The 22861-nt window shown below is 43.2% G+C and overlaps 2 protein-coding genes across 2 annotated transcripts; both read left to right on the forward strand.

Moving 5' to 3' along the window:
* Positions 1-717: 717 nt before the first annotated feature.
* snrnp70 (small nuclear ribonucleoprotein 70 (U1)) lies at positions 718-11877 on the forward strand. Its single transcript, XM_076082424.1, has 10 exons — positions 718-914; positions 1290-1443; positions 1540-1602; positions 4402-4456; positions 4551-4615; positions 4709-4771; positions 5366-5447; positions 9095-9196; positions 10265-10364; positions 10449-11877. Exons 2-10 carry the CDS (start codon positions 1297-1299, stop codon positions 11248-11250), a joined length of 1479 nt encoding a protein of 492 aa, XP_075938539.1. The 5' UTR covers positions 718-914; positions 1290-1296; the 3' UTR covers positions 11251-11877.
* A 122-nt stretch (positions 11878-11999) lies between these two features.
* lin7b (lin-7 homolog B (C. elegans)) lies at positions 12000-19438 on the forward strand. The gene is made up of 6 exons (XM_076082435.1): positions 12000-12730; positions 13782-13900; positions 14950-15021; positions 16133-16342; positions 17906-18069; positions 18800-19438. The coding sequence occupies exons 1-6, from the start codon at positions 12655-12657 to the stop codon at positions 18819-18821; spliced, it is 663 nt and encodes a 220-aa protein (XP_075938550.1). The 5' UTR covers positions 12000-12654; the 3' UTR covers positions 18822-19438.
* The last annotated feature ends 3423 nt before the right edge of the window (positions 19439-22861 follow it).

The raw sequence follows: 22861 nt of genomic DNA on the forward strand, positions 1-22861 counted from the left end.
CTGTAGAGTCGCATCATATTACCACTTTTAATAATCGTCACGGTCTCTGAACATGTGAGACATACTGGTTTTAAACTGTTGGTGGGAAGAATTAACCTATAAGAGTCTGTCCATTGTTGGTTAGAGACTCTGGTCTCTCTGACTACTTTTCTCTCTTTGGAGAACGTCATGTGAAATAACTTCTCTGACTTCCGCAATTTTCCTGCCCTTCATTCTGTTTCCTCGTCTCAGCCCCGTGTGTCACTGTGTGTGTACGTCTCACTCGAGTCAGGAAACGTGTCAGACACTGCTGAACAAGTGCCGTAACTGCGCCGGTTAAAATAGAAGCGCTCCGTCAAAATGTAATAATTCTCAATTATCTATCGGTTTTAGGTCCTGGGTCCGGATCCTGATCGCGGTCCGCCTATTAAGGAACCCTGACTTAAATGAATGCAATGGCAGTGCGCAGGGCGAGTACGACATCTCGTGGTTGAATGTCATTAGCGTTATGAATAGCAGTTTTAATTGAGAACAAAACATTTAATGCAAAATCACTTTTCATTCACGTATAACCAAGGCTATATGGTGCAGACAGAATATCATATTAAGCGCGCTGCACTTGAATTTTGGTTCAAATCCACATCGAAGCATTTTGATGGTGATGTGTGGTATATTGATTTGCTCCCGGTGAGGTTTACGTCAGATGACGTCGATTTACGGCATCCCGCCATTTTATTTTTCAGAAACAAGCAGCTTGTCAGCTCGCACACATTCAAGTAATTGTCGCCATACGGCCTTGGCACCCTGAGCGTACCGCATTTAGTTTATTGTTTGTCGACTTTTGCTTGAGTGAGTTGGTCCAGGAGACCTGCATATATCGCACGCTTCTTCTGGTTCATGGTCTGACATTTTGTCAAGACATTGGAGGAGAGAAGGTAAGAACCATGCTCGAGGCTCCTTGTTAGCATAGTTAGCTTGCTGGCTAACGCAAGGGGCATTACTGAAGTCTCAAGGCTACACTGTTGAGTTGATAGCCGGTGTGAAAACTATTATCGTGTAACTTCTAGAGTATGTACACTGTTCACGCGGTGTGTAACGTTTTACAGAGCATGTGGTTTGGCCAAATTTTAATACGTACAAATTACACGCGCTTTTACGGAAGTCTTCTGAAAGAAGACAACAATTGCCACATGAAGCTAACAGTTGACTGCCTTGCGAGCTTCCGTTTTCTACCAGTAACGTTACTGGTAGAATTTTGCAACGTGTCCAGATGTTTATGGTAATAATTCTACACGATATTGTCAATTTAGGTGAAAGATGACGCAGTTTTTACCCCCGAATCTGCTGGCCCTATTCGCACCGCGGGACCCGATACCTTTCCTGCCACAGCTGGAGAAGCTGCCCCACGAGAAACACCACAACCAACCGTACAGTGGCATTGCACCGTTCATCAGGCATTTCGAGGTGAATATTTAATCTTCTATAATTGTATACTTTGAATTATGCCCAAATTCTTTCTCAATACCATATTTGTCATGTTTTTTTCCATTTTGTGATCAGGATCCAAGAGATGCCCCACCACCAACAAGGGCAGAGACGCGCGATGAGCGGCTGGAGAGAAAGGTGAGCCATGCAATGAAGAGCCTTGACATGTGCTGAGTACAAGGAGCGTTTTAAGACTCTTCCCCTTCTGTGAAGATGATTCTTCTGTCTTGAGATGCTCCTCAAGCATGTACCCAGTGCTATAAACAAAATAGGACATAAATTGTAGGTTTGTTATGCCATATACGCTCAGTGGCCACTTTATTAGGCACCGACAGGGATAATTAGGATTTTATTAATATTAGTACTCATGATTCGGCTTATTGGTTTGCTTCCTTATCAAGACTCTTATCAGTTATTTTTGATTATATTGTGAGACACAAATTGCTTTATTATTCTTGTATGTGTACAAATATATTTTCTTGAGCATTAATACAAGAAGTTAAGAAATCTTTCAAATACATTCGCGACTAAACAATAAGTTAAGTGATTAGCTTTCATTTATTAGACATCTTATTAGCAAACTGTGTATGGCATCGCTAACGTACCTGCAGTGGACGAGGATGGTCGGCTGTTCACCAACCAGTCAAAACCGTGTGTTTCTACAGATTTATGTTCTGCTTGTTGGTCAAATGTTTTGATAAATTGTTCCCATACTTGTGAGGGTTTATTGCATTCGTGACAACGAGAGATATCATCTACTGGAGTAAAATGTAACCACACGTTAGATCTTTTTGTTCTCCGCCATGATGTGTGTCTCACGCTGTACTGAGCCGGAGTCGGTGTGTCAGATTAAAGCACGACTCCACTCCTCATGCAAAGACAGGCACAGTCACAGAGGAGGTGTACGACGCTGATATTTTTCGTGGATATCTCACTCCGTAATTCTAAAACACAGACCGCAGACCCGTTAACTCCGTACCTTATTGATACTCTGGTGATAATCAGCACAAAAGAACAGGGAACAAACTTTTAGAGATGCCCCAATAACGTCTTTTTTGCCACTGCTACCAATTGATCTACATTGGCCGATATAGATTGTTAGATGGAGGACAAAGGATGTCTTTTATCATCATTATAGCAGTAGCGGTCCGTGCACTTTATACTTGGGCCTTCAGTACTGTCCTATTACAGTTGAACCTCCTCATGACTCCACAGCTACGGTTATTATTTGTTTTGTGTAAAAATGAAGCTCAACACCTACAAATACACTAACTGCAGTGCAGATACATGAATGACGGGATGCTGCGTCATTAACGGACAATGCATTAAAAGAAACTGCGGAGCTAAAACACGTATTCATCCACACACTGAAGAGCACGGGCCATTCAAATATTCACATCAGAGGGAACAATATTAACCATATAAAAACGACATCATAGACAAATTAACAGAGTAGTAACTCTCCTGTCACTCCCTCCAGGAAATACACGACTCCATAGTTCTTGTTACTGACGGATTTATTCATCTGTCAACACCGAGAGGGAAAATGAGTCCACTTAAACACATGAACCTTCAAAGATGATCACTTTAACTCAAACTTAACTTTGACACTGGGGACAACATTGGACGTAACAATAGTTCCTATCACATAAAAATCCATCTTCATAAGAACAAGTTGTACAAATAATAATATTTAAACAAGCATATTAAAGCTACTGCAGATGTAAAAATAATCGCAGTTCACTTACCAATGCTGCTGTTCACTATTTAAAGACAAAGTCTTTCTTTGTTAACAAAGAGTTTAATCTCACGGTTGTTCAGTACATCCGTGTGTTTTAGTTCCTGTAAGAAGTCCTTCTCGATTCATGGACGCCAGTGAAGACAGTCGAGCCTCCCCAGTTGTATTTCTTGAATGCGTTTGAGGGCTGAAAGTGTCTACTCTACAGAGGCAGCAGATTTTGGGATTGTCACCGCCCAACATGTCACGCTAGCCCACTGACCAATCACTTACTTGTAGATCAGCTAGCAGGCTCTGACACGTCAAAGAATACGCCCAACATGTCAAACTAAAGATCTGATTGGTTGAAGACTATGACAATCAACAATATCGTCTCCATTCACTTAAACTGTAAAGGGATTCACGTGTGAGTCTGCAGGCCTCAGGCCTCTCTTCTTACCTAGAGACACAGAGGTGAAATCTGATTGGATAAAAGCTCTACTTAAAACAAGCTGCACTGGAAGCAGAGCAACTGAGGAAGACAGTAGCTGTGCAATGAGAACATAAGATAATGGGAAAAATAATTAGAATACATGTAGTGCATTTATGAAAAATGATAAAATAGCTATAACTTTGTGATTCTGTCGAAGCCAGCAAAGAAAGCCTTGCTAGCCCTGACGGCCCACCACTGCATTATAGTCATCTATAATGGTTATTTACATAAAATCACACAATTCAAATGATTAGTACATAAAAGATTGTAATTTTATTGATAAAAATATTGTTGGTATTAGCAGTTTTAATTATGTATTATAAGCTGCTTAGAGCTATTGTTGGGAAGTCGAACCACAATAATTCCCTCTCTAATAACTACTTTATATTACTGGGAAACATTGCTTTTTTTTTAAACTTTAACTTTATTCAAGTGTCTCTCCAAAATGAATATGTATATAATATGTAGGATAGTTTTTAACCTCTCGTGCCAATGCCACGGTCACACTAATAAAGTAGCCAATAAATGTGTGTGAAATCATGACTTCCGAGCATACACTCCATTTTGCACAAGGGGCTGCAGTTCTGCAGTCGTTGATGGCGCTGCACATAGACTGGGACAGTGATCAAAGGCCAGCCCTAGCATCTTTATGAGCTTTGCTATTCACAGTGAGCCTTCACTGAGTGATCCAGAGTAACCATTTCCTGTTCATTTTTGGCATTTGCAGAGGCGAGAAAAGATCGAGAGGAGACAAGCAGTGGTGGAGACAGAACTCAAGCTTTGTAAGTTTTCACAGTGACATACATTACGAGCTCTTTTCACTGTATATGGTTTCTTGGCTTAAACTAACCGGCTTTTCTATTTGCATTATTTCAGGGGACCCCCATAATGACCCCAATGCACAAGGGGATGCCTTCAAGACATTGTTTGTTGCACGAGTGGTGAGTGTGTGATTTTAGGCGTTCTTGCAACACGTCTGTAGATTAAGCAAATTATTATTTTGTTGATGTCTAATGGTATTCTCTTTGCTGTAGAACTATGATACGACAGAGTCCAAGCTTCGCCGTGAGTTTGAGGTCTATGGCCCCATCAAACGGGTATGTTTAGCTACTGTTTCTCACTTGTCGAGATCTGTGTACAAACTGTTTAAATGACATCCTATATATCCTATATACAGTATGTATCCCTGTAAGCCTAACACCAAGAAATCCATTCATTTGAATTTGTTACATGGTTTGCTGGCAAAAAAGGCTAAGACACCACAATTTGTGCCAATGTCATGCCAAAACTATCTGATATCTCGGGGGACACCTGACACATTAAGATGTCAGTGCCACACCAACTTTTGTACACTGTACTTTTAATTTATTTTACCCTATTTTTGTTGTGCTATGTCGGTGTATTGGAAATTCTAAATTGTTAGTCATTTCACAAAAATGTTTGAAATATAAAATGTAACTGCTTGTACAGTGTAGCACCACTGGCCTGCAATGACTGGCCCATTTAGGAAGCATATATTGTATTTCTGTTGAACATGGTAAGATAAGTTTGATTCAGCTATAAGTTTGTGGCTTTGGGTTGTGTTACACATGATGTATGCACACACTTGATGTGGCCTGTTGTGGATTGTCAGGTCTTTGTGTAGTGATGATTCCACAGCCAACTCATGTCTCCATTCCTGTTTGTTCCAGATTTACATAGTCTACAACAAGAGGACGGGGAAGCCACGCGGCTATGCATTCATTGAGTATGAGCATGAACGAGACATGCACTGTGAGTACCAATGTATATATGGTCACATGTTCATGAAGACATGCAGGGTGGTTCTTCAGTTGAACCCCCTGTCATTTTATTCTATGTGGGTATTCTGGTAATGATACTGGGGTGACACTTTAGGAAGGTGACTACTACCTAATGACAAAATAGATGTTTGTGGAATCAAAGATATCTGAGTACTTCTAAATTTTGGAATCAGAGTCTGGTGGTTGTGTGATGTGTGTGTCTGTGTTTGATGCGTGTCATCAGTTGACTAATAGTCTGGGAGAGGAGGGGACCACTTCATTCAGTAGCATCCTGGGAAAAGTGGGACGACCAAGAGGTAGAACTGTGTCTTTCATCTGTGAACCTGAACATCTTTGCCTGTCAAGGGGCACATTGTCTTTTAACAGTTAGGCATTGTAGCTCTGTGGAAGAGCAGCTCTCCTGGTTGGACTGTGATGGTAAGCACAAGGTCACACTGGTTGCCAAGCACTGAATGGGATTTTATGGAAACCCATCTTTTGTAGATCGTAGCTATCGTAGCTTGTTTGTCAAAGTTTTTATTGGTGGTCTTCAACCCTGGTCATGGTGAGATTAGTTAAATACACCACACTAGTGAGATATTTAAAGCTGGTGGTGACGCCACAGCGAGTAATGGTGTACCGTCTTATTAGACAAGTGAATGGTGCCATCTAACACAATGACACCATTCTGGGATATTAGTGTGATCGGCTCTTCAAGACCAGAGTTGCTGAATCACAGCAAACGTGTAGTCACAGCAGTGGGTGAAATGAGGGGGGATGTGGGGCTAAACAGTATATTAACTGTGTGTTGTTCTCATTGCCACTGCAGCCGCCAATCTGTGATGGCTATTGGCCAGAGCTGGCTGGCAGATGATGATGGTTATGATACATCTACACCCTACTACCACAGCTCAGTATATGGTTGGTATAATGGGTTTGTATGATGGGTAAGATTTTTTTCCACCCTCCATCTCCTACATAGGGAAGAGGAGCTACGTTCAATGGGTAAAGCGTCATTTTTTTTGCAAGCCTTAAAGAGCTTTCAGTGCAATTACTACTACTTGGATTTTAGACTTTGACCATTGAACGCACCCCTGACCACTAGTGTATTAAAGTTTGCCCAATGATTCTGCCCTTTGTCAAAGCCACCTCAGTTACTTAGGGCTCATGCGTCGCAATAGCTTTGCGGTGTGGGGGGGCACAAGGTCAGTGAACAAGAAGGAGAAATCCAAATGTGTTAAGCAGCTGTCACTCAGTGTGGAGTTAGATATGATTAACACTGTGCAGATTGACTGAATATGTAGCCGCTTTTCACAATCTTAGTGATGCCGTTTTGTCTGTCTGGTTGCGTAGCAGTACATGTCAGTAACGTGTAAACACAGCTCAGCAGGGAAGGCACTCGGTAAAGAAATGGAGTCAAGTTTTTCTGCTAAATATCGGTGCCGATTAAATAAGGCGTTATGTAAATAACAGAAGCTGGGCATTAACTCGGTGCATATCGACCCATACTGTTGATGCCATTTAACACTTCATTCTACAAACATTTGTTAGGCTGGCAGGTTGTAGAGCCTAATTAGCGTAACAATGTTCGGGCTGTGTAATACATTGGTATTATATTGATAACGTGATATGAGATTAGATATTGTCTTAGATTTTGGATATCGTAATATGGCACTAGTGTTGTCTTTTCCTGGTTTTGAAGGCTGCATTACGCTGAAGTGATATCTAAACTGAACAGACTGTTCTAGTTGTTCCATTATTTGCCTTTACCCACTTAAATTATATCTACATCACTGAGAAATGTCGTGTAAATATTTGGTGAAAGCACCAAAGATCGCAATATCAAAGTATATGGTAAAAGATATTGTCATTTTCTCCATATCGCTCTGCCCTAAATACAGTTCATAACGGCATTTAATATTTAAAATGTTCAAATCTCACAGAAGTCGGTGCATTATACTGTCCAATCAAATAGGTCTGAGCTGGCTTTAATAGAAATGGCAGATGAGGGGAATTTTCTTGGTAATTCTGCTAAATGAGCAATTCATACATTTATTCACTACATAACTTAAGGTAGATACTAGTTTAATGTATCCCTACATATTAATTCATAACAATAGTAAGGTTATTTTAAAGAAAAGTTTCAGTGTATGTCATGTCAGTTAATACGTTTAGACACTGGACTTGATATTTCAGGCCACTTTAGATCCAAGACATGCCAGTGTGTCGTTGAACATGACTTTCTTGGTTTAAAAAAAAAAAAAAAAAAAGTTTGTTTCTCATTAGTTGGTTGGGGTTGTAATAACGCAACTCCTGTAAGGAAGGTAGCCCCGTTTTTTTGTCTTTGCTTATTTTCTTTCAGTTGGTCAGTTTTGGTAGGACTGGTGGGGGTTTGGTAAGGCCCTATCATTGGATAGGATGTTGTCATCCTAAGTGACAGGAAGTGGAGGGGTTCTGGTAAGGCCCCAGATAAGAGGTGTTGCGACGGTATGTGTACTGGTGCTGGTGGATGTTGGTAAGACTCTAAGACTGGGGCAGAGACTTTCATAAGGCCCATGTGTGAGGGACTATGGTAAGACTGTATAGTATGAGTGAGGGAGTTTGGTAAGGCCCTCAGAATGTATGTGAGGATTTGGTAAGGCCCTCGGACTGTATGCTATCACTGATGGGTTTTGGTAAGGCCCTCTTCTTGGACGCAAGTTTTGCCCTCAGCGATCATCACGGCGTCAGACCAGTGTAGCAGCCAGGATGAGCCACCTGCATCTCTCCACGTCATTATGCAAGATGGATCAAAAGACTGTTGTGTGGTATAATGAGGTGTGGGACAAAGAGGTTGGAAATATGCCAAATGCTAGACGTCATGCTGATGCAAGCTCATGTTGATTTCCCATGAAGCTTGTAAGAAGTTTCAGCTTCTATAACAAAACATATTACTGCCATACCAAAATATTTGCTGTTAATAGTGCAAGGTAAACTTTATTCCCCTGACCAGTTTATTCTCAAGCATTTGTAAAGTATTTAAGGTCAAACGTGTGCTTTACTGCCATGATAGGATTTTGTGTTTTTCAAAGAAATGACATTTCACCAATAAGAAAAATCTGATATTTGTCACCGGCAAATACATAACAGTTATGATAATAGCTGTGATTTTAATTCTAGATAATTCCAATGTCAGTTATCTCAGCAGGTTGGGTTAAGTATTAAGAATGTGTAATGAGCTGATTTAAGATGCCATGTCAGCTGTCTGTGGTCTAACTTGTCACAGTCAAACCTGCGTGACAGATAAAGCATTTATGAAAAAATGCAGAGAAACTTGCTTATTAAGTAGTAATTGTACGAAGGCCGCATGATTCTACTTAGGACAACTTAAGATGGCTACAATATACTGTTATTTAATGCAGACAAGAACTGAAAGCTGGGTATTTAAATGATGCAGTTAAAAGTGTGACATATCAATCACTCATCGGGTGGAAGGAAGTCTGCTCCCATTATCCTTCGGCTTATGCCCAGAGAGCAGCCATCTCGGCCTCGCCTGCTCCTGGTCAGTATAATAATGCATTGTTTGTTTCCTTGGCCACATTGATGCAGTCATATTCCTATCTCACCTCTGTCTTCCCTCTCCCCATTCCTCTTCTCCAGCCGCCTACAAGCATGCCGATGGGAAGAAGATTGACGGTAGAAGAGTACTGGTTGACGTGGAACGTGGACGCACTGTGAAAGGATGGCATCCTCGCAGGCTGGGTCAGCTGCCTCTTTTTATTTCAAACTTCAGAGCTCTGTGCTGGGATTGATTTAGATTTCATGTTTGTTTTTTTGTTGAAAACACCTTGCACATGAATATTATTTACCGCCTGTTGTAAGCTTTCTTTTTTTTTCACACAGCACTGTAACCAAAAAAAAAGTATGCCCCACACACACCGTCAAGTGGAAGAGGCCCTCTGAGACGGCTAGTGTAGTTAACACTATAAGACTTTAGCCCCGAGTGTTTGGAGCCTCCTGACAGAAGCTAGAGGTGGCGTTGGCTCTGTGCTCGCTGTTAAAAGAAGCATCACCTAGCAGGCTAAATATCTGACCTGTCAGGGAGCTACAGCCAATGAGAGCGCCAGACGCTTGTTACAGGGACACTTGGGGGTGGGGTCGCCTTTTACAAAAAACAGCACACTAAAAGCTCAATTTAGAGCTCTTGTGTTAATTGGAGGGTGGATTGTTATTTTTTTATAACTTTTTATTCACTTAAAAAATAATGTTTGACATTGTGGAGGCACACACTGATTGTGTAATTGCAAAGGTTTTGTGAGCTTAACGCTGCGTGTTCACACATACAGATATACAGTAGTAGGCACTCTTTCAGAAATCTGTCACTCTTCGGGTGAATTGTACATACTCTGCTCAGTGTGGACAGTTGTTTTTTGATGTAGCGACCGTACTACACATATGGTTTGTTTCCTGAATCAATCATTAGCTTCTTTTTTTGAACATGGTACTCAGTTGAAACTGATTTAATGATGCTCGAGAAAACGACTGATCAACGCTGATACATTTTTAGCATTATGCAAGTGTTGAGATTGATGTGTTGTAAACTCCTGCCGTTAGGTTATAAACAGCTGTCTTTGTCTGATAATCCTTCAAATTTGACATCCAGGTTGGTGTTTGTTTTAGCTGTAGGAACACATCCACACCAAAGAAGCCATGTGTTCTTTTTGACACAGTGCTGTTGTCTTTCTATACACATCCTGTAACCAGTGTTGACTTAAGTCTAAAGGTCCATACTTGACTTCATCTTATGTTTTGCTTGTTTTTCTTAACTAGGTGGTGGATTGGGTGGCACTAGAAGAGGTGGAGCTGATGTCAACATTAAGCACTCCGGCCGAGATGATGCATCACGTTATGAAGAGCGCCCCATAGTGGGGTGAGTACTTTCAGGGAAGATATGTGATTTGGTATAAAATACTGCTGTGTATAACAGTCTTCACTTTGTCCTGACTGTTCATAGTGATCGGGAACCCCGAGAGCGGAGGGAGCGCAGCCGAGAGCGCGACCGGGACAAGGACAGAGGAGAGCGCCGCAGGTCCCGATCCCGTGAACGCCGTCGGCGTACTCGATCCCGGGAGCGAGAGCGAGAGAGACCGATTGGAGGAGCAGAGGAGGTCAGCGGTGGCGGTAGCGGCGGCGGTAGCGGCGGCGGTGGCGGCGGCGGCGGCGGTGGTGGTGGTGGTGGTAGTGGTAGCCGGCGTCGAGAGCGGGAGAAGGACCGTGGGGCGGTGGCGGCAGCGGGAGGAGACAGCAGGAGTAGGGAGAGGAGTCGAGAACGGAAGAGAAGGAGCAGGAGCAGGGATCGCAAGAGAGACAGGGAGAGAGGCAAGGGGCTAGATGGGGAGGAGGTCAGCCAGGGTGACGGGGCCCCTGAAGGTGGTGAGCGGGTGCTGGAGGAAAATGAAGGAGAAGTGGGTGAGGGCATGGAGGAGCGTAGGGACAGGGACAGAGACAGGGAGCGCAGACGCAGCCACAGGGACAGAGAGAGGCGCAGGGGAGACCGGGACAGAGACAGGGAACATAAGAGGGAGCGGGGGGAGAGGGACAGGGGGGACCGCAGAGAGGAGCGTCATGGCTCCCTACGAGATGACACGGGCCCCCAAGATGACATGGCCAATGAGGATGAGGGAGGAGCGCCGCCACACATGGAGGAGTACAGTCAGGATGGCATGATGGACCAGCAGTCGGTGCCATCGGCTGATGGCTATGGCTCCAGTGAAAATGGCTACAAGATGGAGGGAGCGGGGGGAGAGGAGTACTGAGACAGCCCCTCACCCAGCAGACTCCCACTCATAAATAAGTTGTTTCATACTATACTTTAACTCTGCCCTTAACTTTTTACCAAGACACAGGAAGCCTAAATGATGTCAGGGCCTCTTCAGCACCAGGCTTCTAGCTAGCTTTCCTCCTGTCTGTCAATAATCTGTTGAAATATTCCTCTTAATACTGTTGCACGCACAGTTGATAACTGATTTGGTCTCACAGAAGTTGCAGCTTTCCTGCATTGTCTGACTAATCCGTGCCACTAAATGTTACCAGATTACTTTTTACTTGATTCACTCTAGATGTTTTTTCTTTTTCCACTTGGCTTGGGATGAACTGTAGAAACACAAGCTCCATTCGGTTTTAGAAGGGTAGATTGTGTTGTCTTTTATTTCCAGATTCATAAAACAGTTGGATTGTATGCTCACAACCAAGTGACAAATTTCCCCTCAATGTATGTGAAATTGATGGAGATGTAGTATTGTGTGGCTATTGAGGGCTGTTCTGTTTATTCATTCTGGAATAAAGTTTTTTCTCTTTTTTTTTTAATTTTTATTATGTCTGCTGTTTCTATGTTAGATTTGCAACGTCATTTTAATAAAGATGTGGCTTAAAGCCAGAGCTCATCCTATTTGTATGCCTTTCATAACACATCCTGTGACTTTAACTTCTGATTCTATTTTCAGACCTTAAATGTAACCATTCCATCCTCCACCTTGTAGTATAAAGAGACAGAGCTGGACATCTATCATGAGTGTTTAAATTATTTTTCTTACAATTTAGTTGCATGATAATTCTGTTATAGTGGAGACGCATCGGCGCAGTAGCTTGCTTTGACATGCGGTCCACATAGGTAGAGAATTTATGTATAGCATATCAATTCTCCATAGTCGGATTTTCATACTGCGTGAATGGAAACCAGTAATTTGATTGTTTCGTAAAACCAATCTACTGCATTATGTAATGAGAAATGGTCAGCAACGAAGTAAAGTTACATGTAGTATGATGGGCTAAAAACTGGTTTGGAACTGTTTATCAAATTATTGTGAGAAATAATTCCTTAGTTTATAGTTGCAATAATTTCACCTATTCGGAATACAGACCTGATATTGGAATTTGTATGTAAGAATGACGGAGTGAATTAGCATCTTTGTTTTCAGTCTGCGCAGTAGGAGCACATAAAACACCCGTTCTATGTGAGCACGCGTTGAAGCCGAGCTGCGGTGCGTCAGGCTGCACACTGCCCGATCCTCTGTCCTGCTCACCGTCCGTATCGGCTCCTCATCTACAGTCTGCTGACCATGTCATCATAGAAGATGGACCACGCATCGCTGTGAGCCAGACCCCTTGCTCGTCTAAGCAGAGTTAAGTAGGCTATCGGTCTGGACGCGGAGGGGCTCACAATGATGTCCTCTTACTACCACCCTGCCAAGGACGCAGACATGGCGGCCCTGACGGAGCCGCTGTGCCTGGAGAGAGGTAACATTAACGGAGCCTCTCGTTCAGGTTTTCAGTAACATCACCTGTTTAACCTCGCGGATGTAGAGGCGGTACTTTGTCTAAAATGAAGCTAATGATGGGAAAATAACGGCGTTGTCCTCATTTGAATATGTGTCGGCTGTTTAAATAAGGTAGGCTGACATTAGTGAAGCCTCATGTCGCAGTTCGTTGAACGTGTCAAACGTTTAAAAGGGCCTTTATAAAGGGCTATGACTCGTGCACGTTTCTTTCTTGTAGTAAACGTAGAATCCATTGAGACTGCCATATAATTGAAGGCATCATTTTTGAGTAAACATGCTTGGCTTGTTCTACATTTATTATCTGTACATCGAATAACGGAGGACGTATTATCGCACGCGCCTCCGACAATATGCATCTCATCATTTCACTGATCTGAGCTTGGCTGGGTCTGAAATGTCGAGTTGTCACCGTGCCTTAAAAAAAACAACGAAACCGTGCAGCGCGCGCGAATATGGTGTCCGTCGCGTGGACGCAGCAAGCCTGTTTGAGGTGCGGTCGAGTCTTCTCCCTCATTGTTCGTTTGAATGGAGGAGCGAACTGCGTTCTGATGTACAGCAGCACACTGTTTATTTGACTCCTATTTCTTGAGTCTATATAACCTCACAGCGCGGCCGACAGGCGATATAGGTGTGGTCGCGTGCCTGAGTAATAACCACGCAATAAACTCACGAGGAGTGTTCTATGAAGGTGGCTCAGAAAGAAGCAGAGCTTACTGTCAGAAGCGTTTCTTGAATGCTCCTACATGGTTAGCAGCCTCCTCAAAGGATGCGAGGGTCCAAGGACAGAGGATGTATGTTGTACAGATGTAAAACCCTCTGAGGCAAATTGTGATATTGGACGTGACAAATATAATGGAAATTTAATAACCTTATATTTTTTGTTGTGCTTTATTGCCCATAGTATTCATAATTGCCACACTGTGGCCTACTGGCCTGTGGTTCCTGCTTAGCCCTGTTGATAATCCGTCCTTGTGTGAATGTGTGTGTGTGTGTGTGTGTGTGTGTGTTAGATGTGTGCAGGGTGATTGAGCTGCTGGACCGGCTGCAGCGGAGCGGTGAGCTGCCTCCTCCCAAACTGCAGGCCCTGCAGAGAGTCCTACAGAGCAAATTCTGTGCTGCCATCAGAGAGGTACAGCAAAGAGTTCTGGGAAGTCTGGGGCAAAAATAACTCAGAGTATTTCCTCCCTAATGTATTGAACATTGTGTCAGCCTTCATCCAGCCACCACGGTTACTCCCCCACGCAATGACTTCACATTTCAGTTGTCAGTTAAAAACAAATGCATTAAAACATTACATTAAAACCAAATACGTAAGACGCTCCAAACCACCATGCCGTAGAACATATAACTGCAGAAAAGAATTATGTCAATATCAAGAGAAGGCATTCTGACTGAGACTTAAAGGAACAGTGTGTAGCATTTAAGGGAATTTGATGTCAGAAATGGAATAAAATATTATTATTAAGCATGTGTTCTTTAGTGTATCCTAAAAATACGAATGATTGTGTTTTCGTTACCTTAGAATGAGCTGTTTGTATCTAAATATGGAGCGGGTCCTCCACAGAGCTGGCTGCCATGTTTCTACAGTAGCCCAGAACGGACAAACCTAACACTGGCTCTAGAAAGGGTCATTTGCATTTTCATGTTTTCGTGTTGGCCACACGCTTGGCACACGGGACAAGTTTCAGTTGGTTGCAATCTGCAGCCTCACCGCTCGATGCCCCCAAATCCTACACACTGCACCTTTAAATAAAGGATCTTCAAATTCATTTCAGAATTCAATTTATTCAAATAAACAATTATTTAAGTATTTTGTGAGCTTTGAGTTGGGATTGGGTCGGCATAGTTTGTCCTCCAGTCATTATGCTATCTCAGGCTAACCATGTCCTGACTGCAGCTCTGTAACATACTGAGATGAGACTCATCTTCTCATCTCACTCTCAGAAACAAAAATCTCTTTAACTGCTTTCTCTCACTATTGGAAGCCCCCTCTAGACTCCACGTTTGTCTGGAAGACTCGTATATCAAAGTAGTGAGAGTGAGACCTCTTGGTCACAAATATATGGCTTGGTTTGTAAAAGCTTCTTTTTTGTCATGTCTGGAATATTGTCCAGTGTATTTCACGTTACAACACTCATGTGTTGGTGGGACTCTCTGCTCTGCCCTGTTGCCCCTCAGGTTTATGAGCAGCTGTATGACACTCTAGACATTGTTGGAGGACCGGAGGTGCGAGCACAGGCAACTGCCAAGGTATGCAAACTAATAACTAAAGATTACTTCACTATTGCACAATATACATTGTATAAGAGACATTTGGGCCCTATTTTAATTGCACAAGCACAGCAACCAGCGCTAAGTGGTAGTTCATCGACTGAGTGGGCGTCTCCCAGCTCACCTGCTATTTTGGTCCAGGAGCACAAAGGGCAAAAGTGCTGGGTGCAGTGGAATATAGGTGATTAATAAATGTACTCTCATGGAGGTGTGTGTGGTGTGTGTGTGTGTGGCCTGTTGTCATGTGGATGTGATTTAATGAAGGTAAACACAGTGGATGGTTGGAGGCTGCTGCCTTCAGACAGCTGCAGGGATTTAATGAGGTGAAGGAGGAACTTGTCAGAAAGCGTCCATGGATAACAGATACTGTAAGAATCACTCATTCATGCACACTGCTTTACTGGAGTTGCTGCTTAAACAACATCAAATGTTACTCTTTGATGCTCATTTTTTATGAAGCTGTCTTAAAGCATGAATGTGTAATCATTCCTCTCGTGGATGCAGGGGATTCTGAACGAAACAGACTAACTTCGGAAGATTGACACTTGATTTGTTGAACTACTGAAGCTTTATATTTACTTTCTGTCTGTTCCATTGGAAGCATGTTAGGAAGGGATCTGTTTATGAACAGGAGTATGAACAGGAGGCGAAACCTATTTCAATGTCCATATGGGCATGTGACTATTGTTTTAAGACAGACTTGACAAATGTGAACTTAACCCTGAAGCACGATTACATTATTGTTACGCATTTGCTGCAAGTATTTAATTTGCTGTTGTTGACAAAAGTGGGAGCAGAGGGACTTTGTGCCAGAAACGTTTGTCTGACTAACAGCTCACTTTGCATTGCCTCATTTGAATGAACCTCTGTCCTGCATGTCCCTCTCCTCCACCCTGTGCACCAAACACAACACAGAGGGGCAAGTAGAAGGTCAGAAAAGTGCTGCTTGTGATGGTAGTTGTGCAGACACAAAAATACATCGTTGTGTTTTCACATTCTGTGATGTAACTGGACATAAAAGGAACGAAAACTCCTTTCTTTACCATTTTTATGTGAAATAGTCAATTTTAATGCTGATCATCCGAAACAGGCCACAGTGGCAGCCTTTGCAGCCAGCGAGGGCCACGCCCACCCAAGGGTGGTGGAGCTGCCCAAGACAGAAGAGGGTCTGGGCTTCAACATCATGGGGGGCAAAGAGCAGAACTCCCCCATCTACATCTCCAGAGTGATCCCTGGGGGTGTGGCCGACCGCCAAGGAGGGCTGAAGAGAGGAGACCAGCTGCTGTCAGTCAACGGAGTGGTAAGAAGCTCAGGCCTGCTGTGAGCTACTAGTCTACTAGTCTCCTCTACTGAGAGGAGATACACACACTCAAGTTCAACAGAAGTTTATTTTAATGACATTTTAATGGCTTTTATAAATAAACTCAAATAAAAATTCACTTCCAAATACTTGAGGGTCTACTCTAGATGTTGATAATTAGTGAAAAAGTATACAGCTGATATGCACTGTTTCCCCAACTCTTCTGATTCCAAGTTTCCATTCTGTTGGACGTGTAACCACAGCCAGCAGTAAATGACACTTCTGTGTCACTACAGAAAGTGAGAGCTCGGCCACCAGAGGTCGCCAAACACCAGCTTCAGCTGACGTGAGGCACCTATAAGGGCCAAAAATGGACTCTGACAGTGGTTTATACCTCATTGCATGTCTGCATACATGGATGTAATCACACATATTTGTTGGTGTGGTCAGTCTGCGTAGAGTGTAGACCCTCACTGAGAGTTTATATTGTTCATATGTTCTATGAGTGAGAACATGTAGTGTGAAGGACGACAGCTTACACTGTGCAACCCTGTCATGTAAATAGGAAGCTGACAACTGCAGAGCCTGGCGAAAGGGAACATTATAAGATGTGCTTCCTTCTTTTAATACAGGTTCTGCTAGTTCTGTGCTGTTGGCAGCTGCACATAGAACAACTGACAATTAAAAAGCTATTTACTAATAAACCCCACCAGGATGGATATGAAATTGGACATGAGAGCGATGAGCAATAACAATTAATAATAATAAGAATAATACATTTTATTTATATAGCGCTTTTAATAATACTCAAAGACACTTTACATTAAAATCATCATATATAAAAGCAATACACTAAAAACATAAAATACACAATAATGGTCACACACTAAAAGCAGTTTTGAACAGGTGGGTTTTGATTTGAGATTTGAATGTGGAAAGGTCAGTGCAGTCTCGGATGTGTTTGGGGAGAGAGTTCCAGAGGGAGGGGGCAGATATGGAGAAGGCTCTGTCACCCCATTAAATGCGTCTTGTTGTATAACATATCCAACCATGTCAACATGTATTGACGATTCCTGAAAAAGGGCAACGGTAGCATTTAAAGGTCAGTTCATCCAAATGAACTTAAGTTAAAAAACCTATTGAAGAGACAAGAAACAGCAGCTCCACATACAAGACACTGTAAGAGTGTTAATAATCTACAAGTGTAAATGGGGCCACATATATAGAGGTCTGTATTTATGATGGCACCATTTCAGAATTGTCAGTTTATCACACCAAAGGTCTGTTTTTGGTCACTTTGAATGTCGATCAAAAGATGTTTTCTCTTGGATACTCCAAAGACACACTTTGGACCAAACTTTAACTTACAGGCCTTCTAACAAACATTTGGAGAGCTGTGCTGTCTAGAAGTCTGCTACAGCTAAGCTAAGTTCTCCTCTGTGGGGATACTGTGTTAATCAGTATAAGGAGCCATTGCAGTGACCAGGTTGGAATGGTGTCCAGCAGACCTTTGGACCCTTATAGCATGTGGTCTGAGACTCTTGTGTGTCGGTGTCCATGCAGAGCGTTGAGGGGGAGCACCATGAGAAGGCCGTGGAGCTGCTGAAGGCCGCCCAGGGTTCGGTCAAGTTGGTGGTCCGCTATACCCCGAAGGTCCTGGAGGAAATGGAGGCTCGCTTTGAGAAGATGAGGAGCGCCCGAAGACGACAGCAGCACACCAGCTACTCGTGAGTCACCACTGTTGATATCACACTGTCAGCGTGTCCCAAATCAAATTACACATGCTCTTACTAAGCTTTCTTCCGATCACCTGCATTATGATCTGATCTCAATATGCAAATGAATGCGGGTAGCTGGCATATGTCTCTTATGTCAAGGAAAGCTGGGCAGAATGATCCAGAGGGGCCACTAAAAACCCTTTCCCCTGGGACTAGGAACCTTTTAAGGAACTCATTGCATTTCGACCGCAGGTACCAGGGTCTAAATTAAGTTCTGGGGAAATTTCAACCCCCAAAAAGGTCCTGGTCGGAGTTAGTACGTAAGAACTTAGGGGGTGGGGTTTGCAGGGCGGACCGTCGCTGATTGGTTGAACACAAACAGCGGCGCTGCTGCTTCAACTTGTGCATCACTTCATTCATAAACAAAGAAGTACTCTAGTTTTGATTTATGATCTTTTTAGGACTAGGGGAGAGCATATCTCTTGTTTTTGAAACATTGAAAGTTGGGTTTTCTGTCGGCTTTCCGACTCATTTAAAAAAAGAGAGCTGGGAGGGCAAGAGAGAGACAGTGAAGCGGTGTTTTTTTGATTGTTTCACAGCGTTTTTATACTAAAGCATGCAACAAGTGTAACCTTTATTACATTTTTCGCCATCTGACACAAAAAAAGATATGTTTTTGTGGCCATGTCGTAGTATAGTTTCTGGCATGCAGTATAATTCTCTGTCGCTCTTCCTGCAGATCTCTGGAGTCCAGGGGCTAGTTAATCCAATGCCTCCATCAACCTCCTCGTCTAACCCTCCTGACTGTTCTGTTCTAGCAGGAGGCAAGACCGTAGATGAGAAGCAAAAAACCAAAGTAGCCTACCAACACCTATTACCTGAACTTCTTCATGAAGCCAACGCTGCAGTTTAGGATATTTTCCCCTCCCTCTTTCCCTCTTTCTTAGAGAAATGCAGAGTAAGCTTGTTGTCAGACCATGCCTGTAATTTCATCTCTCCAGTGTGAAATCATCCTCAGCATGCTATTACATAAGGGAAACACATTCTCTGTAGTGTGTGGCTTAACTAGAACCTAGGGTTTATATTCTCAAGTTGTTTTGATTTTGTATTGTCATGTAGTGCACTGCACTCCTCAGCAGTGTCCACTGTCTGCAGTTAGACCTCAGTAGCAGAGGAAGCATGTGGAAACATCTTCCCCACCATTTCTCCATCAGATGTCCCAGCTAGAGAACTAACCATTAGCAGTATGAAGAACTACACTGGATTCAGTAGCTGGCAAGTGTCATCTCAGTCAAAGTTTTGAGAATAAAAAACAACATTCATTTGTGTATTCATTGATTTGCATAATTATTCATGAAATAAAGTCTGTGTTAATTAATTTTGGTCATCTTTCCTGCTACATATGGGTTATGTTTCAAGAAGTCAAATTCCTTGTTTTTGCAAACATACTTGGCAATAAACCGTTTCTGATTCCGATTCTCATTCTGATGTTGAAAAATCTTCCTCCAGTACACACAGCTGACGTTGGCTGTGAAGTAGACATGACATTATTTTGAAATGAAGTTTCAAATTTGTGAAACCTTGATTTCTATATGTGAAAACAAAAAGGCCAAATCCAAAACTGCAAATTGGAAGTTGGAAGACAGCTTCAGCCTTGTAATTTGCTGTGCAGTAGAATAGTCGGCCTGGGCTGTATTGACCCATTATTGTAACCCAGGTGCAAGAGGTAGACTTCCTCAAGGGTACCCAAAAGTCATGAGAAAAAGACCCACCACGTCTGAGTTGGATAAGCTGCACTGTAGATGATTTGGAGACGAGATCTTGCACGAACAATTTTGTTTTCGTGGGGTTTCCTGATTCCAGTGAAAACAGCGGTGCTGGCTCATTCCTAACCAAAGCTATTCTGGAGATAAGTGAAGAGCGCGTGAGAACTGGTCTTCATTGTGTGGATGTGCTGACGTACAGCAGCAAGCCCGTCTCATTTCTGGTTGCCACTAGATGTGTCTCAATTCAGGGGCTGCATCCTTCGGAGGAACCCAGCCTTCGCGGTCTACGTCGGCTGCGTCCTTTGTGGACCGCGAAGGCTAAGACCGTGCGGTCTCCGAAATGACCACATTCATTCCTGGGGCAAGACGGGCAACATTGAATCCTATTTAAAACTGCTAGCTAAAGATAAGCGTAAGTAAGATTCACATGCACATCGGCGGTTACACATAATTATACCAATCGGGAGTCGACTAAAGTTACTACTAAAGAGTCGTGAACATATGCAAAGAAAATGGACTTTCCACAAAACCCTTTTTTTATTGGACTATTATTTAATAACTTATTCTTATTACAGGATTGCATGTTATGCCAGGGCTATGGGAAACCTATCAAAATTCTTACAGAACCCACGATAATGACCACATATTCCCAGAAAATGGCAGGGTTGCCACTGCGTTTCTGGCACAAGGAAATCCAAAGTGGCCTGGACTTTGGCTGACAGAGGCCACACTTGTCCCTGCCCTACTTGCTTTCCCAAATTTGTGACCACAGCCTGAACTCAGAATTTAAGAAATGATCAGAGACAAAGAAGTCCCCTCCAAACGATTACATATCTTCTAGTCTCTCTGTTTGTCACACCAAAACGAGCCTTAAACAAAGGGAAACTATTAAACATTGTAAAGAAGGGCATGGCATGCACCGCTATGCTTAGCACGGCCACAAGGTAGAACCATGAGGCCACAATGGTGACAGCTATCTACACCAAATGGAAGCTAACACAGCAGACACTCAAGTGAGCCTAATTAGCATGGTCAGTAACAGAAATGAAACTCCAAATCAAGGATGAATACTGAACATACACCATAGAGATATGGAACTTAATGTACTTCCAGTTCAATGGACGCACGCAACAGTCAAACAAAGGTAGTAACACCTGTTTTGGGCTTAATTGGCCTAACTACTGGAACTCAGAAAAAACTCTTGTGGCGTTCATGAATGATACTGGAGAGAGGGAACATACCACTTCAATGGGGGAGGCGGAGCATACCACTCTGAGGCCATGTCCACACTCCGTTTCAGCATAGTTCCACACTAAAACGCCTGAAAACGAATATCACGTGACTCCTCACGTACACTGCGCATGCGGGTGGTGCCGATGTAAACAGGAAGTAGATTGGTTGCTTAGTTAAAAAAATACGACAGAGTAATAAAGTAGTCTTTAATAATGAAATGTCGTGTTTGATACTTAAGATCTAAAATCTTCCTCTATGAACTCAAAAAGACACATTTCGTGGAAAGTTTTATTTTTCAGACGTAACGTTAGTTACAGCACTGCGGGTCTTTCTCTCTCTCTCTCTCTCTCTCTCTCACACATATCAAATTTACTTTAAAATCAACACTTACACGTAAAGGTTTACTAGATTATGGGTCCATAAATGTGGTCAACACACATCTCACTCGTTCCCTCTCGGTTTCGTTGTTGTTGTTCTCACTCGTAGCTCTGCTGGTGGTTTAACTATCTGTCCTACTGGAGAGCAATTACTGCTTTGTTCCTTTACATTTTATCTGCGGACTTCACAATAGATGTGGAGAACAAAATAAGGATTAATAAGGACAGGAATGTCTTCCATTTTGTGTCCATCACCCTCCCTAAAGCCGCTAACCGTGACTTCAGACGGCCGCTCCGTAGGTCTGATAACACCGCTGGACACGCCGCTCACTAATCGCTCCAATAACAGCTGCTTCCTCCGTAATAATGCAGACTTTAACTGGACAACAGCTGCTAGTAAAGACAACAAGGTCAGCAACACTTGTCCATGTCCATTAACCTGGTAGTCGATCGGTAATCAATGTTGTTGTTTATGATTTCCGGGAAAGGGTCACGTGATAGGAGAGTGACGAATCAGGGAAGGATACGTCATGACTGCTAAGAACCAATCAAGTAGCGAACACGGGTGTGGGCGTCATCGTTTCCAAACGTATCCGTCCTCGGGAGCGTCTGAAAAATAAAACTTCTAAAACTTTCCACGAACTCTGTCGTATTTTTTTTAAACTAAGCAACCAATCTACTTCCTGTTTACATCGACACCCACGCGCATGCCCAGTGTACGTGAAGAGTCACGTGATATTCGTTTTCAGGCGTTTTAGTCTGGACGGAGAACAATTCAAAAATGATGCTGAAACGCCGTGTGGACGGAGATCGTATTTGTTTTAAAACTCAGTTTTTTAGTATGGATGTAGCCTCAGACAGATAACCAACTACCAGCCTAAAGCCCCCCACTCTATGAATGACCTCCGCCTGGCAGACAAGCTGAACGAGTTCTACTGTAGATTTCAAAGACAATGGGACAGTCCTGACTCCATCCCCCACAGCTCCATCAACCAGCACCAGACCACCAGGCCCCCCTCCCCCAGCTCAGCAGGGGCTCATGCCTCTGTACCACCGATCCCAGCGCCCCACCCCCCTCCCCAGTGACGACTCTCTCTATTCTGGAGTGAGACGTCAACAGGCTTTTTAAAAAACAGAACCCCCGCAAAGCAGCCGCCCCAAACTCTGTTTCCCCCTCCACCCTGAAGCATTGTGCTGATCAGCTGTAGATGACGCTGTCAACATGGCCCTTCACCTCATCCTCCAGCATCTGGACTCCCCAGGAACTTAAGCCAGGATCCTGTTTGTGGACTTCAGCTCTGCTTTCACCACCATCACCCTGTCTCTGCTGCATGACAAGCTCTCCCAGCTGCACGTGCCCGACTCCACCTGCAAGTGGATCACAGACTTCCTGTCTGACAGGAAGCAGCACGTGAAGCTGGGAAA

This window comes from Anarhichas minor, unplaced genomic scaffold, assembly GCF_050575085.1.
Source record: "Anarhichas minor isolate MPS153535 unplaced genomic scaffold, ASM5057508v1 ptg000007l, whole genome shotgun sequence".
Taxonomy (NCBI): Eukaryota; Metazoa; Chordata; class Actinopteri; order Perciformes; family Anarhichadidae; genus Anarhichas; species Anarhichas minor.

Coding starts and splice junctions, on each gene's coding strand:
- snrnp70 (XM_076082424.1), top strand. CDS start 1,297: ATGACGCAGTTTTTACCCCCGAATCTGCTGGCCCTATTCGCACCGCGG. Junction 4,772..5,365: donor TCTATGGCCCCATCAAACGG/GTATGTTTAGCT, acceptor TGTTTGTTCCAG/ATTTACATAGTCTACAACAA. Junction 5,448..9,094: donor GCATGAACGAGACATGCACT/GTGAGTACCAAT, acceptor CCTCTTCTCCAG/CCGCCTACAAGCATGCCGAT.
- lin7b (XM_076082435.1), top strand. CDS start 12,655: ATGATGTCCTCTTACTACCACCCTGCCAAGGACGCAGACATGGCGGCC. Junction 13,901..14,949: donor TCTGTGCTGCCATCAGAGAG/GTACAGCAAAGA, acceptor GTTGCCCCTCAG/GTTTATGAGCAGCTGTATGA. Junction 15,022..16,132: donor GAGCACAGGCAACTGCCAAG/GTATGCAAACTA, acceptor CATCCGAAACAG/GCCACAGTGGCAGCCTTTGC.